Below are 18,234 nucleotides of genomic sequence, written 5' to 3'. Positions count from 1 at the left end.
TTTAAAAATGGCGCCATCGTCTGCGTGGTGGGGCCGGACACCGTTGCAGGGATGGAGCGGCTGCCCCCGATGAGGTGGGGGGGGGGGGGTGGGACGCTCCGTTCCCTCCATTTAAATGAGCCCCCGTGCAAAATATCGCGGGGACTCAGCAGCGGCGCTTCTGTGTCGGAAGGCCGCCAAATTCAAAGCGCGCTGCCGCAATGTGCGACACGCTAATAAAATTCAGCCCAAAATGTGGGGCAGTCCTGGACTTGTTTGTTTTCAAAGTCAAAGCCATATCCTCCACTACCTCTGCCTAGCTAGTGCCCAGCCTACCGCTGTCCCCTACTACTCCTAACCTGTCTCCCAAACCAGACCTATCCTCCTACATGTTTCAGTTTCCTCTAAATCTCACCCTCCCTGCCCCCTGCAAGCCCTATTAAGCTTTATTTCCTCTATGAAGCCCACCCTGAATCCACTTCTAGTCCAGATTGTGGCCACTCGAACTTCCCATTCTTGGACTCATGCTCACTAACAATGTCATCCACTTTCCGTCAGGTATTCACCACCCCCCCAGTCTTTTTTAAAACTGCTGCCATCACCCTCTCCTTACATAGCCTCCTATCAATCCTCTTAATCACATTAATTACTGCTCGATTTCTCCATGATGCTCCAATGTATCATTGCTACCCAGCAGTGCCTTCACTTCTCTCACCAGCCTTCTGCAAGAAGGCTTGTTGGTGATGGTGGATGAGGAAGAAGGGACTGAGAAATAGGGAGAGAGTGAGTGAGAAAGCCTTGCATTTTTCAGCTCTTTCACCACTTCAGGACGTCCAAAAGCACTTTACAGCCAATGAAGTGCTTCCTTTTTTTTTACTGAAATGTGGTCACTGTTGAAATGTAGGAGACACAGCAGTCAGTTTGGGCACAGCAAGGTCCCACAAACAGCAATGTGATAATGAGCAAATAATCTTTTAGCTCTGATGTCTGAAGGAAAAAATATTGGCCCCAGGATACCAAGGAGAACTCTGATCTTCTACAAAATAGTGCCATGGGATTTTTCACATTTGCCCGACAACAGGCAGACAGAGAGAGAGAGGGAGAGAGGGCAAATGGGGCCTCAGTTTAAGGTCTCATCTGAGAGGATTATGTCACAGTCAAGCGATGTGAAATTCTTGTAAAGCAGCAAAGCAATTTGATGCAATTTCCTCATTGAAATTTTGACTAGAAAGAGAAAAGGATTTGACAAACACTTTTTTGTGAATACAATATCCCTTTAAAAATATTAAGGAGATACAAAAAATAATCAATACCTGTGCAATTTTACCAACATTTAACTCTTATAGTATTCTTGGTGGGGGGATAAATTAAAATATGCTATACTTTGATATAGACATCGGAAATGATTTCATTGTAATTCAATGTTTATTACCAGTAATCTAGTTACTGATGGGCCCCCTTCATCTATCAACTGGAATAGACAAAGTTGTATTGGCTGATGTTGAATTAAATAAAAATGACCAGAACTGTGCTGTAGATTGTTGGATAAGAGTTACTGCAGCTTCTCTGTTTGTGCTGTATCTTCTCATTTTCCTGTTGAATGTTTAACATTAGCCTTTTTCAAAGGAAAAAGTTTGGTGATCCAACACTGTTTCGATAAGCATGCTAAGATGTGAGTACGGAGCTCATGATTCTTCAATACAGGCATTTCCAATCGGAGTCGTTGAGGGGAGACAATGAGCAAAAAGCTTGCATTTTTATAATGAGAGCAGAAAGTGCTGGAAATGCTCAGCGGGTTTGGCAGTATCTGTGTAGAGAGAAACAGAGTTAACGGGCTGAATTTTACGCGGGCAGACAGGAGCTGGATGTAAAAGCCGGCGGCGAACCCGCTTCTGCTTCGCCTGGGGATCCATCCCGTATTTTACGGGTCCCAGCCGAGGACATGGAGCCAGGAGTGCTGGTAAGTTTGGTTTGCCTCGCTGGGGGTAATTGGCTGGGCCCCGGCGAGGTAAGGGTGGTTGTTTGGGGGGGTGGGGAGGGGCATCTTGGGTCCTGGGGGTGGTTGGAGAAGCGGGGCGACTCTCAATCGGGGACACTGTGCCCGTTTGTCAGGGCCCACCCCTGGGGTGCTGAGAGGCTGCCGTCTTTCACTGGGCGGCCTTTCCCGGCTCCAGGACACCCACTTGCCATGGGCAAAATCTGCGTGGAGACGGGCGAAGGCCCTTAAGTGGCCGTTAATTGGCAACTTTAGGCCTTGATTGGCCTGGGGCGGGCAGCCCGTTTTTCGTCCTCCCGCCCTATGTAAAGTGGGGCGGAGGCGGGAGTGGGTCGGTAAGGCCTCCCGGAGCCTCCCGCTCCATTTTATGCCCCCCCTTCCACCCCGCCACCATCCGGCTTGCTGAGGTGGCAGAAATTCTGCCCACGTTTCAGGTTTATGACCCTTCATCAGAACTGTTCTGATGAAAGGTCACAGACCTGAAATGTTAACTCTGCCGAGCATTTCTGGCACTTTCTGTTCCCATTTCAGAATTCCAGCATCCAGAGTATTTTGCTCTTATAGCATTTCTATAGTGCCTTTCATAACCTCAGGATGTTCCAAAATGCTTTACAGTGTTGGCGTGTTGTTACTGTTGTAACGTAGGAAAAACAACAACCAATTTGTGCACAATAAGTTCCCATTCACAACAATTATTGATCAGGACATATGAAAAACTCGCCTTTTCTTCAAATAGGACTAGAGGATTGTTTATATCCACAAGAAAGGACAGATGGGGCCTCGGTTTAACATCTCCTCAAGAGAGACCTCCAACACTGCAGCACCACACTGAAGTGTCAGCCTGAATTTTGCTCTCAAGTCTCTGGAGGGAGACTTGAGCCAATGATCTTCTGAATCAAAGGCAAGAGTGCTGCCCACTGAGCCATGGCTGTGGATAGAGCCGATAGGGTGAAGGACAAGGTTGGAGGGGAGATCACCGCTGGGTGCTCTCACCTATTAATTAGTAGGCGGTCAGGAAACACTTGGTCAGGGAGTGGTGCTGAACATGCAGAGAGGTAACAAGGGAAGAAAATAACCTTTTAAAAATGGTACTTTTACACAAACTGATTGATTTGTGTGCATGTCAAGTGCCAGCTCGCAATTTGTATGAAATATGTAGGAACAAAGGAACAGGAGCAGGCCATTTAACCCCTCGAGCCCCCTGCTCCACCATTCAGTGAAATCGTGGCTGATCTGTGATCTCACGCCACATACCCATCTTATATAGCTGTAGCATAACGTCAATGCCCTTGTATTCTAGTCCTCTAGATACACTGTGCTCTGCAGTGCTAAAGGAGTGGAGGAGCTGCATTCCTTACTTTAGCTAGATAAGTGTACGACTGTATAGTATATAAATGTCTTCAGGAAATGCACGGTCCATGATGTAAAGTTATTAGTGTTTAATTCAGACACAAACTCTGACTGAGCAATTGTTAGAAACATAAGTTAGTCGATTTAATACTTGCACCTGGGAACTGCCTCGCATAATATAAAAAAATAAAAACTTTGAAAATTTGAGGAAAAGACTATTTATTTCTTCTGCAGGATTCAATTCAAGGCTTCTGCTTACTGTTTTGTCCTTTTGATTTGTTTTCTTATAGAGAGAGAAGAAGTGAAAAGAGCTATGCTGAGATTTTGCCCACATTGTGGCCTGTCCTCCCTGATGTCCTCTGCTCGGCCCCCAGTCATGCATCACTCTTTTTGTCACATTGAACTCCAGATGCTCCTACCCTAGAGAATGCTCCGGTTCCTGCAATTCTTCTTCATTCTCACTAACAATTTGGTAATGAAATATTGATTTTTAGTTAGATTCATATTGATACTATTAGGTTTGCATTGATAAATCATGCTGGTCTCCTGTGTGAGCAGATAGAAAGCACTGCGCTGAACCCTGGAGATTACATCCAAGTACACTGATGTGTTAATTTGATGGATTTTTCACCATCAAAGGGGCTGGGGTGGATGGAGCAGGGGTGGGGTGGTTGGAAAGAGAGGAAGACCTTCATTTTCTCCCATACCTTTGTCGTGAAATTTTTTTTTCACCGAGAAACACCTAACTGACACATTCATTGCTGGTGAGCGGGCTGCTCCGCTGTGTGGACATGCAAATATTATATGAGCTACAGAGGTAGCTGCTAATCTGATCAGAGTGTAAGAGATGGGTACAAAGGAGGGAAGGACACGCTGTTCGTAGCCCGTATACCCTCTGGACTCTCTGCTTTCGGTTACGTTCTCAGGGCTTGGTTTGATCCCGACACGCCACCAGACAAAAGACAAACCACAAAAGGCTATTCTGTATGAGGGGCCGTCTCCAAAATATTGTGGGAAGACTGTCATTCTTCATTGCCGAAGACAGGTACTGATAGAGCGGCATGACTGAAACCCATCTTACGCCACTGTGTAGGGTTGACTCTTTAAAAATAAATACTGTGGTGCTGTAAACGATGGATGAACAGATTCCTACATGTCAACGATAGAACTGCTTGAGATGGGGACCAACTGGACAAAACTGGCTGTTATTTTCTCCCCTGCAGTGAGAGATTCCCATCTGGTCTGCCTTCAAAATGGATACAGTGCATGCCTATGTTAACAGAATATAGTGTAATTCTACATAAGGATGGTTTTTATTAATATGTCAGGGGAGCGCAACATTTTACTATCCATGTTTCACCACAATAGACAGTAAAGTCTAGAAGCAGCAAGTCATTGTTGGAGCGGTCGGGGGGGGGTGGGGGGTGCGGGGGTTGGTTATGAGTTCCAATGCATCATGACACAATGTGCATTTTGATCTGAATGGTCCTAAAATATGCTACTTTGTCCTGCTTCAATCCATTTCATGTTCAGCACTGTGGTCTGTCAAGTCATCGACCTTGTGCTGTGCTAGGACATGCAAGGCAAACCCAACTGATTATTTATGGTGCCAAGTGTGTGAATAATGAATATTGTTTTGGGGGTGAGAGGGAAAGATAGGACCTCTGAGTTGGCGTAGCTGCAGGCACATGGCTAAAGAGATATGTTAGCTGCCAACCCTGTAATGACAGCACAGGACTGGTGTGGCACATGCCTACACTGAAACCAAATCACTGGTCTGTATCTGGGTATAACCATTGTATACACGTCACTCAGCAGCTATGCCAAAAGCCCCGACAACTGTTTCCGTGTGATGTTTCCACACATTAAATTATGTTAAATGCATTGTTGAGATGACATGGACATTAAAATGAGCGCCCCATTGATCCTAGATACACAGATTCTGGTGATTTAAAAAAATGGTTGGTGAATGCACTAAATGTTGAATTATTAATGTCCTCCTGAATTATGATGTTACTGGAGATCCAGAAGTAAATTCTACCAGAACGACACTCAGTAGGTTGGCCCATGTAACTCAGGCTCATCATATCAGGCCGAACACCAAAAAAGAACTTTGAAAAAGTGTGTGTTCAGACCCCAGGGTAAGGTTCTGCATAGGCTCCAGCCAATATGAGGGCTACATCTAAGCGATGACACTTTTCTGTCAACAGTAAGGTAGCTGGTACCTCATTAACACAGCTCACCTGCCCGGAGCTAAACTGGGAAAATAATATCTATGGTTTCCCTCCAAGGTGTCGATTCATCCTCTTGCTGAACGTAATAGCAATTGGTCGACGTTTCTTCATAACTCATGTAGGAAGGCTCCCTAACAACACAGGCTTGTAGTAGAAAGGGAAGACGGCAGAACCGTCAAACATTTCAGGCGTACCATTCTGGGGTAATGAAGCATGGCAGCAAAATATACCTGTACAACAGTTGATAAAGATGAGCTGACACACCAGTCCAAATAGGTTCTTTTGTGTGCCTGCATACGTCTATCCATCAAGGCTTTAGCTGGGATAGGCAGGTAGCAGTAATAGCACCGACTGGCAGGACTCATAAGGGAAGGCAAAGGTGACAATTAAAACCCTTTCTGCACATCATTGTAATTGAATCAAAATTGTAAGCCTGACTTATTTTTCTTTCGAGTTGATGGCTTTTACACAAATATAAACTAATTTCATTATCTGTCTGTTTAATTGGATGACTCAAAGAGAGAAACTAGTTTATCTGCCCCTGGGTTCCAGTCATCTAGCGTTCCCAATGTCATACATGTGATAACTCAGTTGTGGCCAGCAGAATGGACTCAGTCATGTGTCTGCTCTTTGACATGACCAATATCTCTTCGATATTAAAACCGGCTGGTTGCCGTTTATATTAAAAGAATGTCAGAACCGGGACTGAAAGAATTTAATGTGTTAACCGAGTTTAATAGGTTCTTGTAGCAGTCCTGACACATTCTACAAACAGACTACTAAAAAAAAAAGTAATAATGTGAAATTTCTTTCCAAGATCAAATCGCATCAATCTGCGACACGAGATGATTAACAATGCCATGGTGCATCTGCAATTTCGAACAGATTTGCCGGTAGTGTTCTCTCAGTGAAGACAATAATTAGCTACTTTCTGTTTTGTTTTTGGGTTTTCAGTTACTTGCTTTGGGACTAAACGAGTCACTGCTTGACTGTTACATTTTCTTAGCTTTGAGTTGATCTGTTTTGTTTTTAAGTCTCAATGTGTGGCAGTGAGTTCCACTTTTCTATGAAGGCATGTTATATATTTACATTCCAGGTTCTGTCAATTACATGATACAACAGTATCTGCTGTACATAAATTGAGGTACAATATGTGTTTCCTTACTTGAGTTTTTCCTGAAAAATAAAGGAACTTTAGTGTTGCACTGCCACCTCTCTGGGAAGACTGTACATATATATATATAAAATATATATATATATAGAAATATATATATATATATGTGTGTAATATATTCAAACATGTGATAACTTAAAACATTGATTGTAGATTCTACTGTGTTTGCTGGGATCCTTTTTATTTTGTTCTTTGTCTCTATTGTCCTCTCATTGATAGTTATACACTTTAGTCCATTGTTTTTCATTATATGAAGTCATTTTTGTGCCAGAGATCCCCTTTTGACCTCCCGATCTTTAAAAAAGAAAGGAAAAATGGCAAAAAAAGGGATAAAACTTTGCATAGAAAAACCTTTTCTGCATTTCCTTCCGTTTGTCCTACCGATATTTGCAATTGCACTGTGTGTCCCTGCTTCTTTGGCTTAATGACTGCTTTGTAAAGTTCCACCCTTGATCCACTTTAAATTTGCTCTGGAGTTGTGTTGGCAACTCCCTTTTTTTAATTTTCAAGCCAGCCTGGGCTGAGCTTCTCTGAAGGTGGTGATGTGTGTAGAAGGTGGATGCGTTTTAACAACTGGTGCACTTATTTACGAAAAAAAAACAAAAGAAAAAAATCATTTGTATGATAAAAATATATATTTAGATTTTCCAAGCACAACTCTGAAAAAAAAAACAAAAAATGGCTCTTTTTATGTTTCATAAAGATGTTACTACCATTATGGATCTTTTTTGCTACAACAGGCTAAATAAACTCTGTAATGATATTTAAGTCACTGTGAATTGTTCTTTGTGCCTTGAAGCCAGTGAGTGGATAAATGTCAGAATATCCCGTGCAGTTCTTTGAAATGTCAAGTCGAACTCCTAAATGGTGTGGTTGTAGGCTGTCTTCAATGCCGCAAACATGCTCAAATGACTCCTGTCACTTTTATTTTAATGATGCGTGGAGTTTGCATTGGTCTTTGTCATGGGTGGTAGTTACATCTTTAATACCAAATATCAGTACGTTCAAGCTCAATCTCCTTCAATTTTATTTGAACATAATAAACTAGCGCATTGTGTCACTTAGAAATAAATTTGATTTGTGGGGGAGGGGCTGGGGCATGTAATTATTCAAAAAGTGTTGAATATTGGGGGAAAATTCCATTTACCATTCCTTTTTCACTTTTAAAAAGATTGCAAAACTGTACTTAATTGTCTAATTTTTTTTTTTAGCAAGTAATATTTTCTGTGTTCGTCAATCTTTATTGCTCGCCATTAAAAGGCAAAACAGCAACATCGCAGCATCCTCCAGCACAGAAGGAGGCCATTCAGCCCATTATGCCCGTGTCGGCTCTTTGAAAAAACTACTCAGTTGGACTCGCACTCATGCTCTTTCCCCACAGCCTGCAATTTTCTTCCCTTCAAGTATTTCCTCAATTCCTTTTTGAAATTAGTTGGACACTGCGTCAGAGGAGGTTTACTAGATTGTTGCCTGGAATGAGCAGGTTGTCTTATGAGGAAAGGTTGGACAGACTGGGCTTGTTTTCACTGGAGTTTAGAAGAGTGAGGGGAGACTTGATTGAAGTATATAAGATCCTGAATGGTCTTGACAAGGTGGATGTGGAGAGGATGTTTCCTCTTGTGGGTGAGTCCAGAACTAGGGGGGCACTGTTTTAAAATTAGGGGACGCCATTTTAGGACAGAGATGAGGAGAAATATTTTCTCTCAGCGGGTTGTGCGACTTTGGAATTCTCTGACTCAGAAGGTGGTGGAGGCGGGGTCATTGAATATTTTTAAGGTGGAGGTAGATAGATTCTTGTTAGACAAGGGAATCAAAGGTTATCAGGATGGGAGTGTGGAATTCAAGATACAAACAGATCAGCCTTGTTCTTAGTGAATGGCAGAGCAGGCTCGAGGGGCAGAATGGCCTACTTCTGCTCCTAATTCGTATGTTTGTATGAAAGTTACTGTTGAATCTGCTTCCACTGCCCTTTCAGCCAATGCATTCCAGATCAGAAAAACTCACCATGTAAAAAAAAACTCTCATGTCACTGTGATTGTGAAGATGCTATACAAAGGCAAATTTTTCTTTTTTCACGTCATTGTTACCTCTTGACTTGACTAATCCAATGCAGTCCTGGCCAATTTGCCATGATCTACCCTCTATAATCTTGAGGTCATCCAAAACTCTGCTGCCCATATACTAACTTGCACCAATTCCCATTCACCCAACACCCTTGTTGCTCGCTGACCTACATTGGCTCCCCATCTGGCAATGCCTCCATTTTAAAATTCTCATCCTTATTTTCAAATCGCTCCATGGCCTCACCTCTCCCTACCTCTAAATCTCCTCCAGCCCTATAACCGTCCGAGATCTCAGCACTCCTCCAATTCTGGCCTCTTGAGAACCCCCGATTTTAATCGCTGCACCATTGGTACCTTCTCCTGCCAAGGTCCTAAGCCCTGGAATTCCCTCCCTAAACTCCTCCACCTCTTTCCTTCTTTAAGATTCTCCTTAAAACCTCCCTCTTTGACCAAGCTTTTCATCATCTACAATAATTTTGTCAAATTTTGTTTCCTAGCTCTCCTGTGAAGCTCCTTGCGATGCTTTACTATGCTAATGACACTGTATGAATGCAATTTGTTGTTGTTGTGTCAAACTTAAATCTGGTGCACAAGTATAGAATGGTGAGTAACTTTTAGAGGAAAATTTAGTTAACACTCTAAACACTCACATCCTAGCCTACAAAGATAATATTAAAAACACATCATTTTACGCACATAAAACATATGCAACAGCCAATATCACACCTAAAAAGTGACCTGACAGAAATTAACTTCAGGGTCAATTTGCTGTGAACCCCCCTAACTGAACAAGACCCTGGGTTCATGACACACTTCCAAACCCTAACAATCCTAAGTTTGGAGTACTCCACCAATACAATGGTTGGCTCCTTTCATCCCGGCCCTGCCTAACTGCTCCTCCTGCTGCCCCTTGTCCATGAATCAACTCCTCCCTGCAGTGTTCAGGTGGTATGGCAGCCAGCCAGTCCCCTTCCAAAACTTCATTCCATGAAGCGTCCTTGGTGACTTCTACTACCTGAATGACAACTCTGCCATATAGAACTTCTCTCTGTGTCTAAACAAAATGGGGAAGTGGGGGGGGGGGGGGGGGGGGGTGGTGAAATGGCTTAGTGATTATCATGCAGGCCCCCACCTGCCATGAATGAGGGATATTAATTTCGCCACATGGAGATTACATTTCAAATTGTTGCTGGGAAGAAGAGAAGGCATGTTACAAAGGGTTGCAGGCCCCTGGCTGGAAGGACATTTTTGCATATTAACAGACAGTGCTTGGAACAAAGGAGCTATCCCCCTTCCCCCCCTCCCCCCAATACACAAAGGCAGAAGTGGTTATACCAGTCATGTGACTACCCTGCTGGCCAACCTGGGGAGTTTTAAATTGTAGAGACAGTGTTTGAACTGGAAAAGCTCTTGGCTCCTGGATTGAAAAGACCTCCTCTGCTCCTGTCTGCTCCCATCTCTTTCTCACGGAACTCCAAAAAAACGATTGAAGACAGGTGAACCTCTAGAGAGAAAAGTCTCCTACAGTGAACAAGGTTTAAGAAGAATACTGGGCCCCAACGAAAAGCAAGAACTACCTACAATCATGGACTATACAGTGAGCGCAAAGACCCATAACAAACTCTTCAGATATTGCCTCAAACGTTTCCATTTTATTTTTCTTTTGCTCTTTCTGTCCCTATCTGCATGTGTATATCGCGAATGCATGCTAGCGCCGGCGTGTCGTGTATCCGTAGGCGTCAACCGAATTAAAGTTTAAGTTTAAGTTTTAATAAAATTTCACCTTTCTTCTTTAAACCTAAGAAAGCCAGTTTGTGCTCATTTCTTTACAATATAATTGGAAAGCAGTGAACAAGGATTCACCAAGGGGGAGCTAAAAACACAGTGCGTTTAAAATTAAACGCTGTTACAGTAAGACCAGGTGAAGACTGAGAGGGAACCCTAGACCTTTTCTCACCTGGTCGTAACAATGAGTTACAAAAATACTAACGACAAGCATTGCAAAGAAGATGTTTCACAAGTGAATGATACACAATAAATTACACTCACAAAAAGCTGCAAAAAGATCCAACTTGCATATCCATTGCTTGTGCATCGACACAGAGTGCCCTATTTGTATCTGTTTGTCTGTGGATGTTGCAGATATGTGCAGGAAATAGAATCTCTGTTCATTTTTTTTATTATACTATTTTATAATTGTTGCATTGACCGATGGCAGTGAGTGATTATTAAAAAGGCTGTCACTCAAGTCACTGATGCATGTAATTTAAAGCTGTTAATCACTGTTGCTCAATCCAAATGTAATTAACCCCTGTACTCCTGGGAACTTCAGGAATTTTTATTACTTCCAATTGAAATTGACCAACCTGTTTGGGCCTAAATATGCAAGAAACGGAACATGGAAATACAGAATGTCACTCATTGGTGCCACATCTCTATTCTGTTAGTAATGAGGAGGAATAGTTTTAGCATGTATCCATTATATGCTCATTACATTACCAACTAATTTACACTTTCTAAACTGCAATGCCAATCACAACAAATCACATCACCAGAAAAACTCCAAATAGTGCCCCTTGGAGGTAGAATCTTGGCTTTCCAACCCAAGTCCAGTATGGGAGCTTGCAAACTTGACTAGTGCTCAGATTCACAGGTTGTCACTGTGAGACTTTCAGTGGCTTGTCACCAAATCACCAGGTGGCATATTGCATGGGCCTATGCCCAGTCTCAGGGTAGCAGGGCCTGCTGAACCATGAAAAATGGGCCTTCTTTAGGGTTGCCAACCTTCCAGTATTGCCCTGGAGTCTTTGCAAATTGGAGATTAATCACCTGCGAGCAAAATCCTAGGAGAAAAACCATAGAGGCTTTAAAAAAATTAACAAAGTTTTTTTATTCATTCATGGGATGTGGGCGTCGCTGGCTAGGTCAGCATTTATTGCCCATCCCTAATTGCCCTTGATAAGGTGGTGGTGAGTTGCCTTCTTGAACCGCTGCAGTCTGTGTGGGGTAGGTACACCCACAGTGCTGTTAGGAAGGGAGTTCCAGGATTTTAACCCAGCAACAGTGAAGGAACGGCGATATAGTTCCAAGTCAGGATGGTGTGTGACTTGGAGGGGAACTTGCAGGTGGTGAGGGTTCCCAGGCATTTGCTGCCCTTGTCCTTCTTGGTGGTAGAGGTCACAGGTTTGGAAGATGCTGTCTAAGGATCCTTGGTGCATTGCTGCAGTGTATCTTGTAGATGGTACACACTGCTGCCACTGTGCGTCGGTGGTGGAGGAAGTGAATGTTTGTGGATGGCGTGCCAATCAAGCGGGCTTTTGTCCTGGATGGTGCCGAGTTTCTTGAGTGTTGTTGGAGCTGCACCCATCCAGGCAAGTGGAGAGTATTCCATCACACTCCTGACTTGTGCCTTGTAAACGGTGGACAGGCTGTGGGAGTCAGGAGGTGAGTTACTCGCTGCAGGATTCCTAGCCTCTGATCTGCTCTAGTAGCCACGGTATTTATATGGCTACTCCAGTTCTTTGAACATTTCTGTTTATATCAAACAACATGTCCCTTCCGCTGTTCACACCGAGCAAGGTACAGGCCCTACCCAACCAGCCCTTGCTTGCAAAACTCAAACACAGTGTCCAATATTAGATGTGATTTCGCGATTGGACAACATTTGCTAAATAATCCGCAGTGTGCTAAGAATTATGCTGACAATCAATTTAAGATTGTCAGTAGGGCTCGCTGTGTGGTGCATTTGCGCGTACTGGAAGTTACATATGTACTGGAAGTACATATATTAATACACAGGGCCCTGTTCTTTGCAGACAGAAAGAACATGTACACACATTGTGCCTGTTTCAGCTGAACAAAATAAGTGACAGTCATTTGCTGGATCATTCCTCAGGGCAATGCCTTGACCAATCAGAATCAAGCTGCCTGGTTTAAATTTCAAACAACGCTTGGCAGTTAACTGTCAGTCACCGTACACTGGTGCATTCTCCACGGCAACACCTCTATTAATCAGAGTTCACTTACTAACCAATCAGCACTCTCTTCTCATGCACTATAAGTTGTTGTTTTCCCTTACATTGGTTATTCTTGCGGTTTGCCCTGATGAGTGCAAGACGAAAAGCTTCAACAAAATGTCTCTATTTTCCGCAATTCTCAAGTTATATAATCATTGGACATGGAAAAACAGCTATTTAACTGATAGTCACAAATCATCTAATCAGGTAATGAAGAGTCTATATGCTTTCCAATTGGTATGGCAAGGTGGTACCCAGCAAATGTTGACATGTCGGGTGAACAATGGGGAGAGCGTGGGGGGGTGGGTGTAGGGGTCATCATGTGGTGACAGCTCCAGGAAAGCATCCAACGATAGTTGGCAACCCTCGCCTATTCTCAGTCAAACCCAGTTTAATGTTCATTGTGGGTGTTGGGTCATCCACAGTGAGGAAAGGCTGCAGTGGGGAGAAGTGTTAATATTACAAAGATAAGGATTTTGGTAGGGTAGGTCGAGTCAGGCTGTTTCCATTGGCAGGAGGGTTGGCTACCAAAGGTCACAGATTTAAGATAATTGGCAAAAGAACTAGAGGGTTTTAAAAAAAAATGCATCGAGTTGTTATGATCTGGAAGCACGAGCTAAAAAGGGGAGTGAAAGCAGACTCAATTGCCACTTTCAAAAGGGAAATTAGATAAATACTTGAAAGGAAAGATTTGCAGGGCTACAGGGAAAGAGCAGGGAGAGTGGAAATAATTGGATAGCTCTTTGAAAGAGTTGGCACAGGGGCAATGGGCCCAATGACCTTCTTCTATGCTGTATGATTCTATGATAAGGGATCTGCAGTGCAAAAAATCTTTACTTTGAATTTTGCTTTCCTGCTTTCTTGCGTGTAAAAGGCATGGCAGCGGAGCACCTCACAAACAGAGTTCGAAACTTCACGACCGTGAGCATCATCATTTGTTTTACTGTTTACACTAACTAATGGAACTGCTCAAAACTGAAATAAAAACAGAAAATGTTGGAAACACTCAGGAGGTCTGGCAGCACCTATGGAGAGAGAAACAGAGTGAACAGGCTGGATTTTATTCCGGTGATGGGGGTCCCGGTGGCAGGCCAGAAGGTGGGGGGAGCCCCCGCCTCGTCCCTCTGTGAGACCTCCGGTGCTATTTAACGATGGGCAGGCAATTAACTGCCCGCCATTGGTGACGCCGTCCCATTTAAGGACGAGCTCCTGCCTCCAGAGCTGCTGGCCATTTGGATTGCCCCAAAGGAGGGACTCCCACTCCCGACCCCGCTAGCAGGCCACCGGGTTTTACCTGGCAGCATCTCTCCACGGCAGCGAGCCCCTCCATCCTGCATAAAATTAAAGTGGAAGCAGGAAGAGGCCCTTAAGTGACCATGAAATGGCCAATTAAGGGTCTCAATTGGCCTGGGGGAGGAAGGCCATCCTTGGCCTTCCCCCCTCCGGACTAAATTGGAAGGCGTCCGGAAGGCGAAGGGCACTTCATCCTCAACCTTCCCATGCAATTCTATGGGCCATCACCGCCTCCGTTCACATCCGTGGTGGGGGCGGCGGGTGGCTATATAATTCAGCCCAACGTTTCACGTCTGTGACCTTTCATCAGAATTGAGACCTTTTCATTACTAACAGATCATCAATACAAAGGCTTTTTAACAAGAGTTTTAAATTCAATCTTTCTTCTTTTGGGCCTCCTTATCTCGAGAGACAATGGATACGCGCCTGGAGTTGGTCAGTGGTTTGTGAAGCAGCGCCTGGAGTGGCTATAAAGGCCAATTCTGGAGTGACAGGCTCTTCCACAGGTGCTGCAGAGAAATTTGTTTGTTGGGGCTGTTGCACAGTTGGCTCTCCCCTTGCGCCTCTGTCTTTTTTCCTGCCAACTACTAAGTCTCTTCGACTCTTCAATGCACAGCAGAATAACAGTGGTTTATTTAAAACAAACAGTCTAAATGGAGCTACAGGGCTATGCAGTCTGACATCACTCAAAGAGCAGCTAAGTCTGCATTAAAGGTTTGATTGAGCTGATCGTTCTGTAACCATTGTAGTCCATTTCTCTTCATGTCCAAATTGAGTAATGCTTCTGGCATCAAAATCCACCTGCAGCTCACACAGAGGGATTCTCTCGAAAACTAGATTGTGTCACCATTGGGTTTTATTTTGATAGAAGATACAGTGATAAAGGACAAGAGATTCAGGCTCCTGTGCTGGGTAAAAAACAAAACAAAATTTAAAACAGATTTATTTTTCTCTTCCTTAAAATGGTGTTTTCCTCAGTAAGGAAATCCACAAAACTGCACGCAGTACCTCACCAGAATTTGCTAGACTGGGACAATGCAAGGCATGCCACTTTAGTTAGACTTTTTCCTCCACCCTTCAGCTCAAAAGGTTATTATTTTTCCAGCAACTTGCGGCCCATGATTTTTTTTCTGTCCTACGGCAGGTGTTGCCAGGGAAATTGGGGCCAACTATTTTTATTTATCAGGTTGGATGGCATAATACTGCAGTTTTGCCTTGTGTAGAATCCAGCGCTGTGTTTCTGCTCTCTATCAAAACACACCCCATAATGTGAGGTCATCATGCTTAGCCTGAACTTCTACATTCAAAGTAAACGTACTAACATCGCGCTGATTGGTTGGAAGGAGAATGACAGGAAACTTTCTTGTGTACGATTCAGAGAATCCTGACACTTCTTGTCCTCAGTTACAATTGAAAGAAAGAAAAAAAGAAAGCCTTCCATTTATATAAAGCCTTTAATGACCTCAAGACTCTTTACAGTCAATGAAGTACTTTTGAAATGTAGTCACTGTTGTAATGTAGGAAATGCAGCATCCAATTTGCACACAGCAAGATCCCACAAGCAGCGATGTGATAATGACCAGATGATTTGTTTCTGTGATGCTGATTGAGAGATTAATATTGGCCAGGACACCAGGGAGAACTCCCCTGCTCTTCTTCGAAATAGTGCCATGGGATTTTTTATATCCACTTGGGAGGGTTTAACATCTTGTCTGAAAGAATTGTTGCTTTCAAAGAACATGGTTTCATAATAACAACTTCGATGAAACACCCAACTGAGATTCAGCCACTTTCCTGCACCAATACAACATTACACATGCAGAGTCAAGAAAAATACACCTTTACGGTAACTGTTTTTTTCAGTCCATCAACATAAATTGGGCTTTGATTCTGAGTATTTTCAAATCCACAATCAGTATTCCCCCAAATGGCATTTAATTATTAACTTGACGACCAATTTTATCTTTTAGACCAGGTCCAAGATTTCAAACTGAAGCTAGTGAGCATGCACCTCTCACTCGTTCTGGCACTCAGCCCACCCGAATCACCCCACCCCAGCCCCCACCCCCCATCCTTGGGGTAAAATCAGAGCCCATGGGCTGAATCTTCTGTGCCTGCCGCCAATGTTGGCGGCAGGTGAAAAAAATGGGCGGGCCGCATGTTGTGGAGCCACCGCAATCTTCCATGCGGCGGTTCATTTAAATAGCCGTGGCGGCTCCATGGTATACATAGAATGACAGAGAACATACAGCATAGAAACAGACCTTTTGCTTGGCTGGCCTATGCTGGTGTTTATGCTCCATCCTATTCCACCTCATCCTATCAGCAAAACCTTCTTTCACCCTCGTGTGTTTATCTAGTTTTCCCTTAAAGGCATCTATGCTATTGACCTCAACCACTCTATGTGGTAATGAGTTCCACATTCTCACCACTCGCTGAGAAAAGGAATTCCTCTAAATCCTCTTTGTAATATGGAGACCGGAACTGTGCACAGTGCTCTACGTGAAGGATATAAATCTTCCAGTATGATCTGTTCCTCCTATATATGGCTTTGAGGGGTCTTCTTTCTACTAGCTTGCCAAGCATTGTCATTTCGAGATGTTCTGTTCCATATCCATTGAATTGAAAACAACTGTGCAAAGTCAAAAGAAACTAAGAGTGGGACAAAATCTGAATGCATTTCTTCGTGTTTGCAAGGTCTGAGTATGCTTAATTACATCGGAGCTCTGAGGAGATTTGTACACTGAGGTCACAGAAACAAATTACAACTTTACAAGAGAGTAGTTAGAAACTCCTTTCTAATGAGCGCCGATGGCATTTGCACAGAGAGCAGGCATTTATCTGCCGATGTCAACATGGTTTGATAGGGAGGCAGGTGTTTTATGTTCTCAGCACTTGACTCTTGACAAGTGATACCTCAAGGAATGAAAAATACTATGGGATATGTCTGCTTACTTGCTGCGTGGCCTCACTTGAAGACATTTCCTCATTAAGCAACTAACAAATAGTGGAACATTTCAAGGGAAGGCCGTTGTACAGAAGATACAACACTTGCTACCAACACTGAGGCTAATTAGAATGAGATGTGTAGTGAGTATAATTCCAACCATGCTACAGAAGCCATTAATTTTTTTTTTTAACTTCCTACTGTTTATATGAACTGAAATGCATTTTCTGGGGCCAAAATAATTTTTGGATTGTCTTGTTTCTAAAGAGTGGGATCTTGTGCCTTGGACAATAGAGTGTTGGTCTTTGTAACCAGAGGACCAAAGTCCCCCATTCCACCTTTCTCTCTCTAACACATGTCTGCAATTACTTGGTGAGTACTTTTATCAGTTCTAAAGAGCGCACTGTGTCGATGCAGTCATTGGACCCTGGAGGAAGAGAAAACAGACACATCTCATCCTATCCTGTGAATTATAGTCACAACAACAACAAATTATATTAATTTCGCACCTTTAATATAGTTAAAAAGCCCCAGGGTGCTTCACATGATCATTATCAAACAAAATTTGACATCGAGCCACTTAAGGAGATGTGAGGGCAGATGACAAAAAGCTTGGTCAAAGAGGTAGGTTTTAAGGAGAGAGAGGTAGAGAGGTGGAGAGGTTTAGGGAGGGAATTCCAGAGCTTAGGGGCCCAGGCAGCTGAAGGCACAGTCATCAATGGTGGAGCGATTAAAATCGGGGATGTGCAAGAGGTATAGCTATCTTCGGGGATTGTGGGGCTAGAGGAGATTACAGAGAAAGGGAGGGGCGAGGCCATGATGGAATTTGAAAACAAGGGTTAGAATTTTAAGATCAAGGTGTTGCTTAACTGGGAGCCAAAATTAACTTAAGCCAGCAAGCACAGGAGTGATGGTTGAACGAGGCTTGGTGCGAGTTAGGACATAGGCAGTAGAGTTTTGGATGGATTCAACTTTATGGGAGAGTAGAACGTAGGCCAGCCAGGATTGCATTGAAATAGTAAAGTCACGAGGTAACAAAGGCATGGATAAAGGTGAGGTAGGGTCGCAGCTGGGTGATGTTATGGAGGTGGAAATAGGCGGTTTGTAGTGATGGCGCGAATATGCGGTCAGAAGCTCATCTTGGGGTCAATTGTGATATCAAGGGTGTGGACAGTCTGGTTC

At 43.5% G+C, this 18,234-nt stretch overlaps 2 protein-coding genes across 3 annotated transcripts in view; one reads left to right on the top strand and one right to left on the bottom strand.

The window, feature by feature from the left end:
- tshz1 (teashirt zinc finger homeobox 1) overlaps positions 1-7,467 on the top strand; it is a 376,821-nt gene extending 369,354 nt beyond the window's left edge. Inside the window, exon 4 of one of the 2 annotated variants that reach the window (XR_010975109.1) lies at positions 3,616-7,467. The gene's annotated coding sequence lies outside the window, so the exon portion shown is untranslated. The remainder of the gene's footprint in view (positions 1-3,615) is intronic. The other variant, XM_068032504.1, reaches the window with a different exon arrangement.
- Positions 7,468-14,716: 7,249 nt separating this feature from the next.
- The window catches only part of znf516 (zinc finger protein 516), a 258,381-nt gene continuing 254,863 nt past the window's right edge, over positions 14,717-18,234 (bottom strand). The window contains exon 7 of the mRNA XM_068032502.1: positions 14,717-15,008. Coding sequence (XP_067888603.1) covers positions 15,001-15,008 — 8 coding nt within the window. The 3' untranslated portion in view covers positions 14,717-15,000. The remainder of the gene's footprint in view (positions 15,009-18,234) is intronic.

Source organism: Heterodontus francisci, chromosome 5, assembly GCF_036365525.1.
Source record: "Heterodontus francisci isolate sHetFra1 chromosome 5, sHetFra1.hap1, whole genome shotgun sequence".
Lineage (NCBI taxonomy): Eukaryota > Metazoa > Chordata > Chondrichthyes > Heterodontiformes > Heterodontidae > Heterodontus > Heterodontus francisci.
Note: the sequence above shows the minus strand (reverse complement) of the source record. Positions and strands in the feature narration are given on the sequence as shown.